This window comes from Ranitomeya imitator, chromosome 2 (assembly GCF_032444005.1).
Source record: "Ranitomeya imitator isolate aRanImi1 chromosome 2, aRanImi1.pri, whole genome shotgun sequence".
NCBI classification, from domain to species: domain Eukaryota; kingdom Metazoa; phylum Chordata; class Amphibia; order Anura; family Dendrobatidae; genus Ranitomeya; species Ranitomeya imitator.
In genome coordinates this window covers 411,800,112-411,821,193 of record NC_091283.1, presented here as the reverse complement: position 1 = coordinate 411,821,193, position 21,082 = coordinate 411,800,112, and the positions used below count along the sequence as shown (strand labels likewise).

General features: G+C 43.8%; 1 protein-coding gene across 4 annotated transcripts in view; it reads left to right on the top strand.

The window, feature by feature from the left end:
* The window catches only part of SLC39A11 (solute carrier family 39 member 11), a 724,893-nt gene extending 709,076 nt beyond the window's left edge, over positions 1–15,817 (top strand). For all 4 annotated transcript variants that reach the window (XM_069750717.1, XM_069750716.1, XM_069750719.1 and 1 more), the window contains 3 exons: positions 8,027–8,125; positions 12,690–12,848; positions 14,972–15,817. In XM_069750717.1, the coding sequence (XP_069606818.1) occupies positions 8,027–8,125; positions 12,690–12,848; positions 14,972–15,050 (337 nt within the window). In that variant the 3' untranslated portion in view covers positions 15,051–15,817. The remainder of the gene's footprint in view (positions 1–8,026; positions 8,126–12,689; positions 12,849–14,971) is intronic.
* The last annotated feature ends 5,265 nt before the right edge of the window (positions 15,818–21,082 follow it).

Genomic DNA, 21,082 nt, shown 5'->3' with positions numbered 1-21,082 from the left:
TGAAAAATAAACTGAATGTTCCCTCCCATCACTGCTCCTGACATTGCTTCACTGGTGCTCTCACGCCTACAATGCATGCGACCGCTGCAGCAAATCTCTGGGCTCAGTGATCCTGTGCCAACTACCTCCACATCACCACTGAGCCCAAAAAGAGGCAGCGGTCACCTGCATTGTAATTGTGACGCCATTGCTGCAGCCGATCAGCAAAGACCAGGGGAGAAGAATCAGCGAAGAAGAATTGCTGACTTGGATTGTTGCTGCTTATCCATTTGTTTGCATATTAAAAATAAAAAAATATATAAGTATTATTAAAAGTGGAAAGTGGGGTGTGATTAAAATAAAGAAATACAAAATAATCATATTTGATAAAGTCACATCCATATAAGTCTTATCTCCGTCCTAATCCTGTCCTTTAGGGCTTCAGACAGATGCCCCGACAGCCACAAGCGTGTGGCTCAAATGTAATGTTACCAGCCTAGGAGTATCTCCAACTCTTGTTGGAGCTCCACAGCATGTCCACACTACAGGAAAATGATGACAGCGAGACACCAGTGATCACTAGTATCGGGAAGTCTCTTACACTTGGGATTATAACTTTCTGCAATTCTGTAACTTTATCACCAAAGTTTTGCCAGAAAATGGTCATGAATTTTTTACCTTTTTTTTAAAAAGTGAAAGGGGCGAGGTGTTCCTATACTTACAATAGGAGTTGGCTTGCATTATAGTGTAGACTTTCTGGCACACAACAATGAAAGATCCGCCAAATGTATTAAAAGGTGTGCGCTCTATGAAAATCTAGCACTCCTCACAATTGAGGGTTTGCTACAATTGTATCCAGTCTAGACAACTCACTGCGTCCTGCTGTCAGGATCATTTGATACATGGTATATAGACAGTATACAATCATGTCTGGACAGGTGCAAGTTTTATTATGGGAGAGAAACAGCCCGACTATGCTGCTCGTGGACCAGGAAAGTTTGTGCACCCAGGCTCTGGAAGCTACGGCTCAGGACTGTTCTATTTCATCATTTCGTCATGACTAGCAGCCGTCCTTGGTCACATAGTTGTATGAGCCTCATACATAAAGCGAGCGTCCGGTGGGACACTGGAAGCCTCTGTTCTGCTCCATAAGAAAGAAGTCTTTGTGGCGACAAGGCTTTAAATCCAGTCACCAGAGGCTCTTCGTGCCAAACCAGGGGGGCAGGAATCTGACTACCAGCACATTCTTGTACTCTTCAGTAATGGGAAAGGGATATTAATGTAACCCATTCCTGGCCACAGAGGTGTCTCTTCCATACGATGTCTGTATATGAATGACAGCGCTGGGTAGTGGAGTCGGATCCCCACTCCCAGTCCCTGAACACTAGCTTCAAAAGGAGCACTGTGCCTCCATATACAACGTATGTCAGGTCTGAGAAGTGTCAGTAACCCGGCTGTGCTCCTGTTAATGGTTAATCCTCCACATAACACATAGGCCGCTCTATACACAGGTCCCATTGTCAGGGTGGATGCGCTTTTATATAGAAGGCAGACGGCATCTCATTGGGTTTTGTGCAAGTCCACAGTTTTAGGAGCAGGTGTCCTCTAGACATCTGCTCTATATTCATTACACCCCAAAATTACGGATCCTTAAATGGTGACATTGTGGGGTTTGTTTTTATGTGCATGAAAAAAATTCAGTAATGGACTTTTCTACTCTACAAAGCTGCTTTTTGAGATGACTATGGTTTTACGGCTCATACACACGGGAGCTTTTTCCGTGCGAGTGCTATTTGTGGTTTTCCCGGATAGCACGCGTACCTGTGAATAGCCCCATAGTGCAGAATCGTGTAGACATGTCCAATGTTGATCCAGCTGTTGGATCAAATCTGAAAAGGAAAGTCTATGGCTTTGTCTAAAATTTGAACAGCTATCCAATTTTTTCACTGACTGATGAGAAAAAAAGAAAAACATGTTATATTTTCCTATTGGAGAAAAACTGATGAAGCTCTGATGACACTTTGATGAAATTCTGATCATAAACACTGGTACGAAAAAAATCACTGACACAGAATATTTAATAGGGAAAAATGCAAAGTACTACATCTGGGCAATAAAAATGAAAAAAGCATATACAGAATGGGAGGAATAGGGCTAAGCAACAGCACATGTGAAAAAGACTTGGGTATACTAATAGATCATAAACTGAACATGAGTCAACAGTGTGATACAGCAGCAAAAAAGGCAAATGCAATTCTGGGATGTATTAACAGAAGCATACAGTCTAGGTCACGTGAAGTCATTATTGGCCTCTACTCCTTTTTGGTCAGACCTCATCTGGAATACTGTGTCCAGTTTTCTGCACCACATTTAAAAAAAAGACATCAACAAACTGGAGCAAGTTCAGAGAAGAGCGACCAGAATGGTGACTGGTCTGCAAACCATGTCCTATGAGGAACGGTTACAGGATTTGGGAATGTTTAGCTTGCAAAAGAGAAGACTGAGAGGAGACTTAATAGCTGTCTACAAATATCTCAAGTGCTGTCACATTGTAGAAGGATCATCCTTATTCTCATTTGGACAAGGAAAGACTAGAAGCAATGGGATGAAACTGAATGGGAAGAGACACATTAGATATTAGAAAAAACTTTTTGACAGTTAGGGTGATCAATGAGTGGAACAGGCTGCCACGAGAGGTGGTGAGTTCTCCTTCAATGGAAGTCTTCAAACAGTGGCTGGACAGACATCTGTCTGGGATCATTGAATCCTGCTTTGAGCAGGGGGTTGGACCAGATGACCCAGGAGGTCCCTTCCAACTCTAACATTCTATGATTCTATGCGCATGAGCTCTTGGCGTAAAGACTCTGTCGAAGGACTCATCTGCTTCAATGTTTTTGTGACACTCTGACCCTCAAGCACGTCATGTTTTCAGGGCTTCACAAATCAGAAAATGTCACTAATTGTCAGTAAATCCGAAATTGCTACGCACACTTTCCAAACCTGTTGGGGATAGTTGAGGACTGGCGATGAGAATCTCTTTAAACATCTCCTTGTCCATATGCTTTATATTTAGGACCCCCCATACACATTGTATTTACCCTGCTGCACATGAGAAACTGGCCAGCTAATTCCCTTTGGTTACTTAGATGAGAAATCTTTTGTCCATGTGAGCTTACCATCTAGAAGCAGGGAGTGGTTATTACTGCGGTCACTTCAGTAAAAGAACATGCACTGCGGAGAATGGTGGTCTTCTTACTGCAGGATATGTGGGATGCATTTGACCCTAGAGCTCTGGAATAATTCATCTTTACCCTTTTACAGTCATTTTTTGCTCAAGATTTTTTTTTTGGCCACATTCAGTCCAGATTGTGCATCATCTCAGGCTGTGGACCTTCATAGAACGTCCAGGATTAGGTTGGCAGCAGACTGTGAAGATGGCGTCACTTTCTGCCGTGCAGCGTTTCCTTGTGTGCTCTATAGTGTTTATGTCTCGAGATAAAATGAGTTATTAGTAAATTCTCTCAGTCCAGAAATCCCACATGGAAAATGTTACTTTGTGAGTCGGCCGCTGCCGGTCCTGCAGGATGTGGCTGGGCAGTGACGGACTGAATAGAGGTCATTGTGCCCTGTGGCTGTGATTTCTTTCTGGTCCCTCAGCACATCCTTTGCAGAACCCATTCTGTGTATTGTCTGCGCTTAACCTGGTTTTGGACCTGCTTATGAAAAGCATCTGATTTTCATTTAGAAAAAAACAGACCATTAACCTCTGTGTGTCATACATACATTTGTTCGTTTTTACATCCATATGGCATCCATTTTTATACATCAGCAGTTAATAAATTTTACAAGACCAAAGAGTTTTCTATGGTAATAATTACAATGTACCTGTAAATATCAGATGATCTGTATGGGATCTAGTTTTTTGTTTTTGGGCACTCATAGACTTGAATAGGCGAGTTTCATCCAAAATAAGGAAGAAACTAAGGCATGTTATGTATTTTTTTCACACATTTACACTCTGCCCATGTGTAATATTGAGAAATATTGGTCCATCGAAAAGCACACATACGTATAATGCTTTCATCTGAACAAGCCCTGTACCAAATGGCACCAATGGTGGGAGAACCACTTGTTGGAGACCCCTAATTTGGCATAGGTGATGGACTGCTGCAGTGATCCCAAGGAATGGCAATATGTGTTGGTAAAATTATATCTTTGGCAGAAGTCATCAAAGCAAGTTAACAACTCTCGGGTCCATTCATGTCAGGCAAATAATACAGCATGAGAAAAGTCTTGGATATGAGAGTGGGAGGTTTATATCAACAGTAGAAGGGAGAGATCAGGTAGGGGGATGGACAGATGAGGGAGGTGATATTGTGAGGTGCAACACTGTGGAAAGGGTAGGGTGGTAGACAGAGATGAAGGAGGAGATATAGGGCAGTGCTGCACTGTGGAAATCTTTGTGGTTGTGTGTGATATGTTTACAGTGGATTGCAAAATTATTCACCCCCTTAGTATTTTTTGTGTTTTGCTACCTCACAACCTGGAATTTCACGGTGTTTTTTTGAGGGTTTGCATCATTTCATGTAAAGAACAAGTGTACAACTGTAAACATTTGGTTTTCTTTTTATTGTGAAGCACACAACAAATAGGACAAAATACCTGAAAACTTCAGTGTGCATAACGATTCACCTCCTTAAAGTCAGTATTTTGTAGAGCCATGCGAGTGTTGTTTTAGCAGTATGCTTTTGGGTCATTGTCTTGTTGGAAGGTGAACCTCTGTCCCAGACTGAAACAGATTTTTCAGTCTGGGACAGTGTTTCACTGACAGACTGAATATAAAGATAGTAAAGATAGTGCAGATGCATCACACACAAGTCGGAATACAAAAATATTTAAACAAAGGTTGCAATGTAGCATAATAAGTAAAAAGCCAATGAGGATGAATACATCTGCAAGCCACTGCATATTGTATGGTAGCATATGGACAACCATTGCAATGGCTGGCAGTGGAGGCATCGGTGTAGCAGCTGGACAGAAATATGAACCTGGCTGCTGCATTCATAATAGATTGGAGAGGGGTACAGTGAGTAGTGAGTCAAAATAATAAAGAGTCAGTGAGATAGTCTTAGTCTAATTATCAATCTGCACAGAAATATATTTCTAGTGAAAACCACTTCAGGAAATGCTCTTAATCTGGGGAATATTTTGAGGAGTTTTTCATTTTCACAAGAGGGTTTGAAAAGTTTTTCAAGCATTTTTGCACAGATCTTTTTTCCTGAAGCTAATTTTTTCTTTTACAACCTTTTGATTGGACAGTACCTAGTCTGAAGACGCTTCAAAGAAGTGAAATTACCTTTCTTTTCTCCCATCAGGCATTTCTTAAAACCTGAAATGGAAGAAAAGTGCTCAAAACACTGTGCAGTGTGACCAGCAAACTCATCGTACAATAGATGGGAATAGGAAGAGTCTTTTAAGCTTTTATTGAGTGATTTTTTTTTCCGCTCCCAAATATTCTGCTAAAAGGCGCCGTGTGAACATACAATTCAGGGATCTGCAGAAGTAGTTTTTGATGCTGGTATACCCACATTGTTTTTCAAGCAGAAGGTGCTTCAGGGAAATGCTGTTGGTGTCTGCTCTGACATCTCCTTGGACGCATTTTGTGGTAAATTTACTGCCAATATTTTGTTTTTAAATTCCATATATAACGTAGTGATGGTTTTGAAGCCCCCAAAAAAATGGTCCGATCACTTCTTTTGGCATCGTCATGGCTTTTTGAGTCCTGAAGAAGTTAAAAGACGGAATATGTCTTGATATTGTTGTACATATGGTAATTCTTTTTTTATGCATTTTACCGCTTTTTCAGGTGGCTTCAAGGCAGAAGCCGCCTGAAAAATACATCATGTGCACATATACCCTAAGCATTTTGGCCAATTCCATAAGTAGGAAATGACATGAGTATTTGAAGATAAGCCATCGAACATTACTTTTAGATTATGGGCGTTCTACTCTGTGGTTATGGTTGTGTTTGATACAGATTAGGAATGAACACGAAGCTTTAGGCTATGTGCACACGTCCGGAATTTCCACGGCAATTCCGCAACTGTGCCGCAGGTAAAACGCATGCGGAATTGCCATGCGTTTTCCCGCTAAACACTAGCGTTTTACAAGCGTAATTAGCTTGCAGAATGCTAGCGTTTTCCAAGCGATCTGTAGCATCGCTTGGAAAACTGATTGACAGGTTGGTCACACTTGTCAAACATAGTGTTTGACAAGTGTGACTAACTTTTCACAATTGTTGCTTCCTATGCAGCATCAATAGTAAAAAGATAATGTTAAAAATAATTAAAAAAATAATCGTGATATCCTCACCTTCCGGCGTCCCTCACCGCATTCCCGCTCCTCGCGATGCTCCTGTTCCCAGTAATGCCTCTCGGCAAGTACCCCAGATGACGTAGCGGTCTCGCGAGACTGTTACGTCATCACAGGTCATTGCCGCAAAGCATCCCTAGGAACGGAAGCATTGCAAGGAGCGCGAACGCTGCAAGGGATGCCGGAAGTTGAGAATATCACGATTTTTTATTTTAATACTTTATTTTTTTTTAACAATTATATGGTACCAACTGCACATGATCCGCTAACTTCTCACATGGTGGGCATAGCCACATGCGGAAAGTAAGCGGATCAATGCATTCCTATGTGTGCAAATCCCTGAGATTCCGCACAAAGAATGAACATGCTGCGTTTTTTTCCGGAATGCGATTCCGCCGCGGAAAAAAATGCAACATGTGCACAAAAATTGCGGATTGCATTCTAAGAGGATGCTTAATGTATGCGTTTTTTTGTGTGGTTTTATTGCGATTTTATAGCGGAAAAAAACGCGAAAAATCCTGAACGTGTGCCCACAGCCTTAAAGTAGTAAAATTTGATGTCTGTGCAATTATTTAGTGGACGTCTTTGATTACCAGGTAATATGTAGATATTCTTGTGACCTCCTCCCGCTCTACACCTGCTCTCCTTCTGTAGATATATTCGTCCCCTGATCTGCGCTCACACTCGCTCCACTAACAATACGGTCCTATGTGCCAGGAAATCCAGATGTTATAGTAACCATTTGCCCTGAGTATCCAACCTCAGGCTTCCTGTGGCAGGAGGTGGCACTGGGAGCAGCAGGGTGAGACTCAGTGCATGTTGTGTTAGTTCAGGTGATGGGAGCCGGGCCGGCCTCTGAGAGAAAGATGGCGGAGCGGAACCCGCGTGTTATTTCAGATGTGAGAGAAAAGGAGGGATATTTAGATTCCTCCGTGGTCTGGATCCTGCCTGGAAGAACAGGCTCATTGTGAACGAAGCCAGGAGCGAAAGCTCTGTGACTCGGAGCTGTAATCAGCTGCACTTTGGGTAACAGGACCATATAATTAACCCCTTTGATGGGCGGAGGCCATTGTGGAAGTGCGGTTCCCTGAGGTTATTTCCACTGCACTTTGAGTGACTCTGTCAGCTGTGGTGAGCGCTGGCCTGCAAATGGCCTCATCTGTTCATTTTCATTTTACATTGCCCGGTTTTTGTTTTTTTCCAACTAATTGTTTTTGCAGTAGCACAACCTAAGAATTTGGACAAGGCACAAATATCCCTTTCTAGCAACTTCTGTCAAGATAGATATTAGTAGATTGTCTTAGAAAGAATCTAGTGCGCACTACATCTCTAACGTCCCATCTCAGGTGTCAGAGGGTGCAGTCTCCAGGTAATGGGAGGTGTCTCCATGCACCATAAATACACTGCAGATGCCAAAATGTAGGCCTGGCTTACGTGATACAGCGAAACTCACCTGGAGACGTGCGAAGGAGAGAGTACGAAAGGAGGTGATGTCAGTTAGCACGTCCTCCGCATCGGGGTCACCCTGAGGAGAAGCTTTGTCTGCAGGGATCATCACACTAACACTACATGTAGAGAATTCAAATAATGACGTGATCTAGCGTATGAGATTGTGCCAGATGCTATATGTGACAGGTCGTGTACATCATTAGATTGTATTATTATTATTTTTTAGGAATTTAGCTGTGGGAATAGGGATACAGAATTTCCCAGAAGGCCTTGCAGTCAGCCTTCCGCTCCGAGGGGCAGGAGTGTCTACATGGAAGGCATTTTGGTAAGTTCACATATATTTTTGCTTCATCAGATCTATCGTAATCTACAGTCAAGTGTCAAATTCAGAACACTTAAACAATGGCAAAACACACCCCAAAACCCACACTTTTGGGCATTAATTTCCTAAAACCCTGCTCTTTTTGCAATTTGGTAAGCAAGATTGTTCAGGCAAAATGAAGATTGTTACCAAGTTAGTTCACAATAAATATAACACTACTGTGCAAAGGTTTTAGGCAAGTGAGGAAAAAATGCTCAAACTATGAATTATTAAAATTATAGAAGTGGTAATAGTTTATTTTTATCAACAAATAAAAGGGAAATCATATCAATATTTGGTGACCGCCCCTTGCATTCATCAATTCTTCTAGAGACACTTGCACACAGTTTTTGAAGGAACTCTGCAAGAAGATTGTTCTGTTACGATGGGCGCCATTGCAGCATTGCCTGTCCCTCCTCTCAACTGCTAAACGCCGTCCTCACGCTGTGATTGATGTGGATGACATGTTCTGCATCACCCAGATAGCCGAATGAAATCTTGTGCCTGCGCAGGGACATCACCACCTCACACAGGCGCACTTTGCTGTGCCTACTAAGGGCAGAGCCTAAAACCGCATGTGGCAGCACACATCTTTCCAGTTCATGCTTACCGGAACCATTTTTCACAAGTTTTGTTCTCAGCTGCCTGAATAGAGTTTAATTCCGGTGGCAGGGAAAAAAAACAACATGGGTGAAATGGTTTTGGTAAGCAGGAGTTAGAAAGACGTGATGGCGCATGCGCAGTTAGGTTTTAGGCTGGATGCGTCATCCACATTAATCACAGCGGGAAGACCGTATTTAGCAGGGGAGAGGAGAGACAGGTGCCGCTGCAGTGATGCTCATCAGACCGGACCGTCAAATTTGCATACTTCGCTGGGGCACTTCAAATGGTCTTTTGGGGAACATAAAGGGGAGTTAGGACATAATATACAACTTTCTGGAATGCAGCACAGGCACTGAGGAAAGTGGTGGTATTGGTTCATACATGGAAAAACTGGTGACTGGGGTCATTTAGGCTAGGTTCAGATTGCGTTAGTGCAATCTGTTTAGCGCCTAGCGCTAGCGGATTGCGCTAACGCAATGTGATATAAAGGGGTCGCGTTAAACGTCCCCGCTCTCGCAGATCTCCGATCTGCGAGAGCGGGGAACGGACCGCGGACGCGCCTCGAACGCTGCAAGCAGCATCCGCGGCGCGCCACAAAACACCGGCACATCGCTAGCGCATGCCGAAAATGGCACGCGCTAGTGATGCGCATCCCCATTGCTGTTAATGGGCGTGCTAACGGACGCGTTGCGCGGCGTTAATTTCGCCGTGCAACGCTGTACGTTAGCGCGGTCCCATTAACGCAATAGGAACCTAGCCTTATCCTGCTGTAGAATAAATTTGGAGTCAATCAGACGCCCCCTGATGGTATTACATGATGGGTGACTATCCGCCTGTATTTCTCAGCCATAAAAAGATGGGCAATGTTAAGTGCGAGTAATGCAGTGGTCACCCAAGTAAACTTCCCTTCGAAATTGGAAGATGACCAGCAGTGCCATCAGCTAAGAACTGGCAGCAACCAGCGGGACCCATATACTGCTTGGAGAAGTCTGGACACAAATGGTCTTCATGGAAGAATTGCAGACAAAAACCCATATATTCAACATGGAAACAAGACCAAGCAACTCAACTATACAGGAAAACAGAAACTGGCATGCAGAAATATGGCCGCAGGTGCTCAAGACTGAAGTCAAAATGTAAAATATTTGGCTATAAGAGAAGGCAGTTTCTTCACTGAAAGACTGAAGAGCATATGGAATTGAGGATTTGGTTAGGATTAATGGTGTCCTCAATGCTGAAAAATACAGGCAGATACTTATCCATCATGAAATACCATCAGTGAGGCGTCTGATTGGCTCCAAACTTATTCTGCAGTGGGATAACGGCCCCAAACATCCAGCCAATGTACGGTAATTAAGAAATATCCTCAGCATAAAGAAGAATGAGTCCTGGAATTGATGATCTGTGTCATGATCCCAATGGCAGGGGATCACAAAAATGACAAGCACAGATACAAACAAGCTCTAGGGCGATGGAACCTGAGCTGACCGCGACCCTAAACCTAACACACAAATAAAAGTAGCCGGGGAACGTGCCTACGATGATCCTAGACGTCTCGCTCCAGCCGAAGAGCTAACTTCCCCTATCAGAAGAAACACAGACCTCTCTTGCCTCCAGAGAAATACCCCACAGCAAATAGCAGCCCCCCACATATAATGACGGTGAAATGAGAGGAAAGCACATACGTAGTATGAAAACAGTTTCAGCAAAATGAGGCCCGCTAAAGCTAGATAGCAGAGGATACAAAAGTGAACTGCGCGGTCAGCGAAAAACCCTTCAAAAAACCATCCTGAAATTACTTGAACTCATGTGCCAACTCATGGTACATGAAAAGCAATTTCAGCCCACTAGAGCAACCAGCAGCAGAGAATAACATATCTGCAGGCTGGACTAAAAACCAAATTAAGCAAAACACAAAACAGGAAAATCCAAACTTAGCTTGTCCAGAAGGTTCTAGGAGCAGGGAGCAGAGGTAACAAGACACACTGGATACATTGATAACCGGCGAGGAAATGCCAGCAAAGCCAGGTTAAATAGGAAACTCCCATATGCTGATGGAACAGGTGGAACCCAGAAACCCAGGAAAGACAAGTCACCCTGTACCATCAGTAACCACCAGAGGGAGCCCAAAAACAGAACTCACAACAGATCTGGCCACACAGAGCCCTGATCTCACATCATCCAGTCTGTCTGGGATCACATGAAGAGATAGAAGAACTTGTACAGGTGACATCCACAGAAGATCTGTAATTCTCAAGATGTTTGGAGCATCCTCCTGCTGAGCTCCTTCAGAAATTGTGTGCAACTGACAAGTACCTAGAAGAATTGATGCAGGCAAAGGGTGATCACCAAATATTGCTGTGATTCACATTTCTAATTTGTTCATTCATTTCGCATTTATTAGTCTCAGCTTCTCACTCTCGGACCATTGAGATTTCCTTGTGTGAGATAGCGCTCACTAAAGCGTTGGGGAATACTCGCTTGGCACGGGACTCAGGCACGGTTTTCTCCACAAAAACAGTCCATACGGTTTATTTTGTACAGCATAAACCGCACCGTAAGCCAGGTTACACATCATTGGCTTACACATAGTCTGTTACTTCATCATTAGCTTGCATTTAAATCTGCGGCAACTAAACATTCTGGTCCTCTCCTGACGAGTTGCCGTGGGTTACCACACAGTTCATAGAACATCATAAGCACCAACAGTCTATTGAGGTACCTTACGGGAGCTCCTGCTTCACCTGCTGACTCCTTGTCAGTCCTCTCTCCTGGGGAAAGCTGCCTCACGGGGATCACCAACTTGCCTGAAAGGCACACCTTAGTCAGTCCAGACCACCGAAGGACGGTAGCTTCCCCAACACAGACCGTCCAGGTCCACGGTCTCTCAGATGCTCCAGGAAGACTCCACTCACAGGAGCTTCCAACACAGACCGTCCAGGACCACGATCACACTGTGCTCTTCAGGACGTCCATCCCACCTGGGTCCGTCCAACACAGAGGCATGTGGCCTTTGCAGGAGCTATTCAGGACGTTCGTCCAACACCCCAGGCCACCAGGTCCAAAGCCCCACCATTTGCCTTTCAGGGAGACGGCACTCCCAACACAAAGGCTCTCCAGGACCTTCCAGCATAGACCATTCAGGTGCACACTCAGAGACCATACAGGAACATGTGACCTACACCCTGGTGACATTATCAAGCTGTTGCCACTCCCCTAGATGGGAGTGTGTGTGTGTGTGTGTGGCTAGTTTGACCTGCCCATCTCTCATAACTTGCCCTGCCAGCCTCCCTTCATAATTATACAAACAGAACACAGTTACTTGTGGGACTACAGAACATCCTTACCTCAGGCTGACAGTGCAGAGTATCTTCCTCTGCGACACACATACCAGCCATTCACAATAATGCCGGACTTTGACTCATCACCACAGTTATGCCTCTGATTGCCATGCGTTCCTATGGCCTCCATGCATATCCCGAGAAGACCATGCAGCGCCCCCTACCTGTAACAGGGGTCACTGCATCACACTTGTCTGTACAAGCCTAGACCTGGGGGCAAAAAAAAAAAAAATCGCCATATGAACCTTTCCTTATGTTGTGTTTTAGACACTATGTCTTTGTCAAATGAGTTACAAAAAAGTAAAAGGGGTAAGTTAAAAGGCCAAAATGCACAAAAAAAGTGGAACAAAGTAAGCCAACCAAGAACTGATGTAATGTTAGTGTCTGAAGATGCACCATGTGTCATAACGCATCAGTCACTGTGAATTTGGCGCATTTGTAGGCTGTGTAATGTAGGACTGGATTAGTAACTCCGCTCCCGTATATCACGTCACCTGGATACATTATTATAATGCTTGCCCACAGGCCACCACAGTCTCGTATAGCAGTAAAGATGTTAAGCGATCATGTCCTCTCGTTGACAGGTACGGGCAGCTGAGCGGCATGGTTGAACCCATTGCTGGTGTACTAGGAGCTGTAGCCATATCCCTGGCAGAACCACTGTTGCCGTACGCTTTGGCCTTCGCTGCAGGCGCCATGGTGTACGTGGTAATGGATGACATTATTCCAGAAGCACAAACTGGGTAAGAATACAGGAAGCAGCTGGAGGCTTTCCAGGGTAACACCTAGGATCCGGGTTGTACACTCGCCCTGCAAATGAGAGAGATCAATATTCATCATATTTACCAAAATGGCCGGTGCAGATCATACAAAGGGCAATGACTATTTCTGTTCATAACAAGCAACAATTACCAGTGTAACATGGACCAGAGCATATATACAGGACATGGGACGTCACAAAATCGCCTATTGTTTACACCAGCTTTTTCTGTGAAATGTAATTTTTTTATATTACATTTTTTTTTTTGTTTTTATTTGATATTTGTATTAAAAGAAAAATCTTGCAAATTCTCACATTGCTCACTTGGCCTAATATATGAGTAATATCAGAGTCCTACTTCTTTGTTGAACACATGCACATTAGCAGCGATAGAGTGACTGGTATGATGGACCCTGCATTATTCTATATAGAAGTGTTATAAGTCATTGTACAGGAGGAGGATGTGAGCTGTGACATCACCTAATGTGAATGATAGATCTTGTCTATTCCACTCTATAAAGAGGTATTATCAGTCATTGTACAGGAGGGGGAGGAGGTGTGCTGTGACATCACCTATTGTGAATGGTGGATCCTATGTTATCTACTGTATATAGATGTGTTACCAGTCATTGTACAGGAGGGGAAGGAGGTGAGCTGTGACATCACATATTGTGAATGGTGGATCCTGTGTTATCTACTGTATATAGATGTGTTACCAGTCATTGTACATGAGGAGAAGGTGAGCTGTGACATCACCTACTGTGAATGGTGGATCCTGTGCTATCTACTGTATATAGAGGTGTTATCAGTCATTGTACAGGAGGAGGTGAGCTGTGACACCACCTATTGTGAATGGTGGATCCTGTGTTATCTACTGTATATAGAGGTGTTATCAGTCATTGTACAGGAGGAGGTGAGCTGTGACATCACCTATTGTGAATGGTGGATCCTGTGTTATCTACTGTATATAGAGGTGTTATCAGTCATTGTACAGGAGTGGGAGGTGAGCTCTGACATCATCTATTGTGAATGGTGGATCCTGTGTTATCTACTGTATATAGAGGTGTTATCAGTCATTGTACAGGAGTGGGAGGTGAGCTCTGACATCATCTATTGTGAATGGTGGATCCTGTGTTATCTACTGTATATAGAGGTGTTATCAGTCATTGTACAGGAGGAGGTGAGCTGTGACACCACCTATTGTGAATGGTGGATCCTGTGTTATCTACTGTATATAGAGGTGTTATCAGTCATTGTACAGGAGGAGGTGAGCTGTGACATCACCTATTGTGAATGGTGGATCCTGTGTTATCTACTGTATATAGAGGTGTTATCAGTCATTGTACAGGAGGAGGTGAGCTGTGACATCACCTATTGTGAATGGTGGATCCTGTGTTATCTACTGTATATAGAGGTGTTATCAGTCATTGTACAGGAGTGGGAGGTGAGCTCTGACATCATCTATTGTGAATGGTGGATCCTGTGTTATCTACTGTATATAGAGGTGTTATCAGTCATTGTACAGGAGTGGGAGGTGAGCTCTGACATCATCTATTGTGAATGGTGGATCCTGTGTTATCTACTGTATATAGAGGTGTTATCAGTCATTGTACAGGAGGAGGTGAGCTGTGACACCACCTATTGTGAATGGTGGATCCTGTGTTATCTACTGTATATAGAGGTGTTATCAGTCATTGTACAGGAGGAGGTGAGCTGTGACATCACCTATTGTGAATGGTGGATCCTGTGTTATCTACTGTATATAGAGGTGTTATCAGTCATTGTACAGGAGTGGGAGGTGAGCTCTGACATCATCTATTGTGAATGGTGGATCATGTTATGTACTGTACATAGAGGTGTTATCATTCATTGTACAGAAAGAGGAGGATCCTGGATTTTAGACTGTAAAACCTGATTTTTGCATAAGGTCATTCCCTTTAAGAAGCTTTTTACACCGCACATTTCAAGAGAGTGAATGCTCAGTCCCTATACACTTTGCATATAGTTGTCAGTAGCGCATCCTATGCTCTGATACTGAGGTTGTACACTATACATATATGTCTATGATCATACACCATAATTTATGCATCTTTCCTTTTATTGCAGAGGTAATGGTAAGCTGGCCTCATGGACCTGTATCCTGGGCTTTGTGGTGATGATGTCCTTGGATGTCGGCCTGAGTTAATGACAGGAGAAGAGGAGGTGCTGGGCGCCATGTCCCTCATGTTTACACTTTTTGAACAATAGTAGTTTTTCTAAATGAACGGTGATGATTGGAGGAGCGATCGCAGATCAGAGTTGATTTCTGCAGAAATGAATGTTGGGTTGCGTTGATTGATATAATATCTTGGGTGTAATATATTATTAGTTGGGGGATGCTTTATAGAAGGTGATGAAACGTGTAAGACCATGCGGTCTGTTCATTCCGCGAGACCGAGCTGTTGTACTAAGTTATTGGGACAGTACCAGGTGCAGCCATGTCAGGATATGCCACCGATTCATGGACCACCAGATGTGCGCCTCACCCTGGTGGATTAATTCACACCAGAGACATCATAAGTATGCAAATTGAGCGACCAAAAAGAACTCTCCAAAATGGCAGCAATTTCCATTGTTAGATCAAAACCGTCCCGACATCGGACCAGAACACTGACAAGCTCATGAAGTTTTATTATTGGGCCAGAGAGGAACCATGATTGTACATTCCTCCATGATATCCGCTATTTCAGTCTTGGAAGATAGAAGGAAACCATGTCTTCTTCCATGATCACACGTCCAGGCTTCTATATGTTATGTGGCGGTTTTATTTATTTGCTTTGGCCTACGTGTGAGCAAGAGTCTGCCGTATGACTTGTCCTCGAATGTTTCATCTCTACTACATGGAGGCCCTGGAATATACTGACACCAGTGATGTGAGGGACCAAATAAAAGCTGCAGAGTTTTATGCCGTCATTGTGTTTGTTCTGTACGTTGTGCATCACCAAATCCTGTAATGACAGTGGTCAGGAAATGCTGGGAGCTGTAGTGTCACCTCAGCTGGAAAGCCATAGAATCTTATACATAGACATTAGACAAAACATCATAAGGATCTTCTTACTTTGGCTGAATGTGGCTCATAAGGTAAGTAAAGACCCCTGGTATAGACGTATATAACATAACTAGATGGTGGCCCGATTCTAACGCATCGGGTATTATAGAATATGCATGTCCACGTAGTATATTGCCCAGTCACATAGTATATTGCCCAGTCTCGTAGTATATTGCCCAGCCACGTAGTATATTGCCCAGCTACGTGGTATATTGCCCAGTCATGTAGTATATTGCCCAGCTACATGGTATATTGCCCAGCCACGTAGTATATTGCCCAGTCACGTAGTATATTGCCCAGTCACGTAGTATATTGCCCAGCTACGTGGTATATTGCCCAGCCACGTAGTATATTGCCCAGTCACGTAGTATATTGCCCAGTCACGAAGTATATTGCACAGCCCGTGTAGTATATTGCCCAGCGCGCGTAGTATCCACTATGTTCCAAATTATTATGCAGATGACATTTTTCTCGGATTTTCCTAAATGGTCGGTGCAAATGACAGTCAGTCTAATAAAAGTCATCACCCGTTAGATTATACATCGAATTTTATTGAAGAAACCTCCTAATGATAACAGTATAATCTCCAAAATGAATAAAAACTCAAAATGCACTGTTCCAAATTATTAGGCACAGTAGAATCTCTAAACATTTGATATGTTTTAAAGAACTGAAAATGCTCATTTGTGGAATTTGCAGCATTAGGAGGTCACATTCACTGAACAAAAAAGCTATTTAACTCCAAAACATCCTAACAGGCCAAGTTACATGTTAACATAGGACCCCTTCTTTGCTATCACCTTCACAATTCTTGCATCCATTCAACTTGTGAGTTTTTGGACAGTTTCTGCTTGTACGTCTTTGCATGAAGTCAGAATAGCCTCCCAGAGATGCTGTTTTGATGTGAGCTACCTCCCACCCTCATAGATCTTGTGCTGGATGATACTCCAAAAGTTTTCTATAGGGTTGAGGTCAGGGGAAGATGGTGGCCACACCATGAGTTTATCTCCTTTTATGCCCATAGCCGCCAATGACTCAGAGGTATTCTTTGCAGCATGAGATGGTGCATTGTCATGCATGAAGATGATTTTGCTCCTGAAGGCACATTTCTGCTTTTAGACCATGGAAGAAAGTTGTCAGTCAGAAACGCTATTTACTTTAGGCCGGTTTCACACGTCAGTGGCTCCTGTACGTGAGGTGACAGTTTTCTCACGTACCGGAGACACTGACTCACGTAGACACATTAAAATCAATGTGTTTCTGCACATATCAGCGTGTTTTCACGTGAAAAAACTGAGACATGTCAGTGTTCGTGGGAGTGCACGTATTACACGGACCCATTCAAGTCAATGGGTCCGTGTAAAACACATACCGCACACGGATGCTGTCCGTGTGCCATGCAGGAGACAGCGCTACAGTAAGCACTGTCCCCCCAGCGTGGTGGTGAAGCCGCCATTCATTTCTTCTCTCCAGCAGCGTTCGCTGGAGAGAAGATATGAAATTTTTTTTTTTGGTGTTTAAAAAAAGATCCCTGTCCCCAAGCCCCTCCCACCCTCTGTGCGCCCCCCCGCTGTTAATAAAATACTTACCCGGCTCCCTCGCTGCTTCCTCTCCTCGCCGCAGCTTCTCCTGTATGAGCGGTCACGTTGTACCGCTCATTACAGTGATGAATATGCGGCTCCACCCCTATGGGTGAAGAAATGAATGGCGGCTTCAGCACCAGATGCAGGGGACAGCGCTTAACTGTAGCATGTGGTACCCAGTCGGCACACGGATGCCGCACGTGTGCCACACTGATGTGCCACGTGAGCACACGGACACACGGATAATTCCGGTACCGATTTTTCCGGTACCGGAATTATCTGGACGTGTGGGACAGGCCTTACAGAGGTCATTTTCACATCTTCAGGAACCTTAAAGGTCCCCACCAGCTGTTTCCCCATGATTCTGGCCCAAAACATGATTTCTCCACCTCCTTGCTGACGTCGTAGCCTTGTTGCGATATGGTGGCCATCCACCAACCATCCACTACTCCATCCATCTGGACCATCCAGGGTTGCTCGACACTCATCAGTAAACAAGACTGTTTGAAAATTAGTCTTCATGTATGTCTGGGCTCACTGCAACCGTTTCTGCTCATGAACACTGTTTAGGGGTGGACGAATAGTAAGTTTATGCACCACAGCAAGCCTTTGAAGGATCCTACACCTTGAGGTTCGAGGGACTCTAGAGGCACCATCAGCTTCAAATAACTGTTTGCTGCTTTGTAATGGTATTTTGGCAGCTTCTCTCTTAAAGGGAACCTGTCACCCCGTTTTTTCAAGATGATATAAAAATAGTGCTAAATAGGGGCAGAGCTGTGCTTTAAATTAGTGTATTTTTGGAGCCTTTATTCCCCACCTATGCTGCCGAAATACCTTTGCAAAGTCACCATTTTGGGCTGTCACTCACGCTGGTCTGGTCATATGGGCGTGGTGACAGCGCTGTTTCTCCCCCAGATCTCCGTTGGTGGCGTAGTGGTGTGCGCATGCCCAGCAGGCGAATCCAGTGCGCAGGTGAAGGAAAAAAGCGCGATCTGCGCTATTCCGCGGTTTATTGGTGGGCGCGGCCATCTTTGTGAGGCTGCGCGTGCGCAGATGGTACTTTTTGGCTTCCCGGGGCTTCAGGAAAATGGCTGCGGGATGCCGCGCGTGCGCAGATGGAGATTGCGGCAGCCATTTTCCTGAAGCCGAGATGCGAACTCCACTACGCCACCAACGGAGATCTGGGGGAGAGACAGCGCTGTCACCACGACCATATGACCAGACCAGCGTGAGTGACAGCCCAAAACGGCGACTTTACAAAGGTATTTCGGCAGCATAGGTGGGGAATAAAGGCTCCAAAAATACACTAATTTAAAACACAGCTCTGCCCCTATTTAGCGCTATTTTTATATTATCTTGAAAAAACGGGGTGACAGCTTCCCTTTAATCCAATGAATTTGTCTGGCAGAAAACTTCCTCATTATGCCTTTATCTGCATGAACTCTGTCTGTGCTCTGTTTCAGTCACAAATCTCTTCACAGTATGATGATCACAAAGTTTTTGTGAAGTATCTAATTTTTTCATACCTTGTCCACTATTTAACGCTTTTCGGCAGCAGAGAGATCCTTTTTATTTCCCATATTGCTTGAAACCTGTGGCCTGCTTAATAATGTGGAACATCATTTTTAAGTAGTTTTCCTTTAATTAGAATCACCTGGAAAACTAATTATCACGTGTTTAAGATTGATTTCAGTGATTTATTGAGCCCTGAGACACAATACCATCTATGAGTTTATTTGAAAAACAAAACAAATCTTTATGACACTTAAATCCAATTTGCATAATAATTTGGAACACAGTGTTTTGCACAGCCCGTGTAGTATATTGCACAGCCCACGTAGTATATAGCAATGTGGGCATCATATCCCTGTTAAAAAAAAGAATTGAAATAAAAAATAGTTATATAGTCACCCTCCGTTGGCCCCTAGATCCATGAAGCGTTTACCGACGCTCCTCGCGCGCTCCGGACGCAAGAGTGCATTGCGGTCTCGCGAGATGATGACATAGCGGTCTCGTGAGACCGCTACGTCATCATCTCGCGAGATCGCAATACATGCACTGGTTACCGGAGCGTCGCGAGGAGCGGGAAAGGCGCCGGAAGGTGAGTATATGATGATTTATTTTTTTTTATTATTTTTAACATTAGATCTTTTTACTATTGATGCTGCATAGACAGCATCAATAGTAAAAAAGTTGGTCATACAGGGTTAATAGCAGCGCTAATGGAGTGCGTTACACCGCGGCATAACGCGGTCCATTAGCGCTGCCATTAACCCTGTGTGAGCGCTGACTGGAGGGGAGTATGGAGCGGGCACTGACTACGGGGAGGACGGAGCGGCCATGTTGCCGCCGGACTGTGCCTGTCGCTGATTGGTCGTGGCAATGGTCTTGGGCGTTTTGCCACAACCAATCAGCTACTTGGATTTCCATGACAGACAGAGGCCGCGACCAATGAATGTCCGTGACAGACAGACAGACGGAAGTGACCCTTAGACAATTATATAGTAGATTGTGTTTTTTATCCTTCCCGCCATCATTCAGTCACGGTGATCTATCTGCACGTTTCTTTGATTAAATCAGATACAATAGTAACAAAGTGAATTCCTAAACAAAAGTGAAAGGTTACAGACATATATCCTGTTGTTCTTCCTACCCTTTATCTCTACAACTAAGTAGGAGAGCCTTCACATCCGCATAGTAATCTTACCCCTGTCACGAACATCCATCATCGTCTTTGTCAGTGCATGAGAAGCAGTAAATGCCCAGTGCAGGACATTACTGGGGTCTGTGCTTCAGGACCATTATCTACATGATTTATCTGTATCTACAGTCTATGGGGAAACAACTTTGAACTACCCCAGATCAGATGTTTAAGGCCAGTCTCAGACGCAAGTACTGGCTCAGCTGCAGGCGTACAGAGCCGAACAGACAGCATTATAGGCCTTTTATTAGGGTATGTGCACATGACGTCTTTTAGGTGTGTCTGCTTTGAAACATGCCTGAAAAAAACGCTCAAAAGATTGATTTCTATGTCAAATCACTCTATCCGATGTTCAATCTATTGATCATCTTTTAACAGCTTCAGACTATGCAAAATGGTTAAAGAAGAAACTTGACGATTCTTTAGGCAACTTCCGCTTAAAATAAAGAAGTCTACGGAGAGTCGAAATATACAGATGAAAGTCGCTTGACATCTTTTTTAGCATTTTAAAACCATCGGAGTTTCCTAAAGCAGGTTCCACTTAAAAAAAAAAGTTTCCACTTCCCGAGTTTAAAAGACGCTGTATTCCTATACCGTTATCAGCCCCTATTATTTAGCTCAGATGTTTGCTTTCTTCTCTCAGCCAATGGTCTGCTGAATGCAATAAAGTACTCACAGACTAATTGTCCTCGAGAAGAGGAGTCAGGGAAGCTGTCATCTGATGTCCTCATCATAACGAGGACAGATGGTTCATTTTTAAATCATGGATTTTCATTAAAGGGGTTATCCATTTTTTTTATTTTTTAATCCAATGGCCTCCATCTTTTTATTAGTGGATGTGCCTG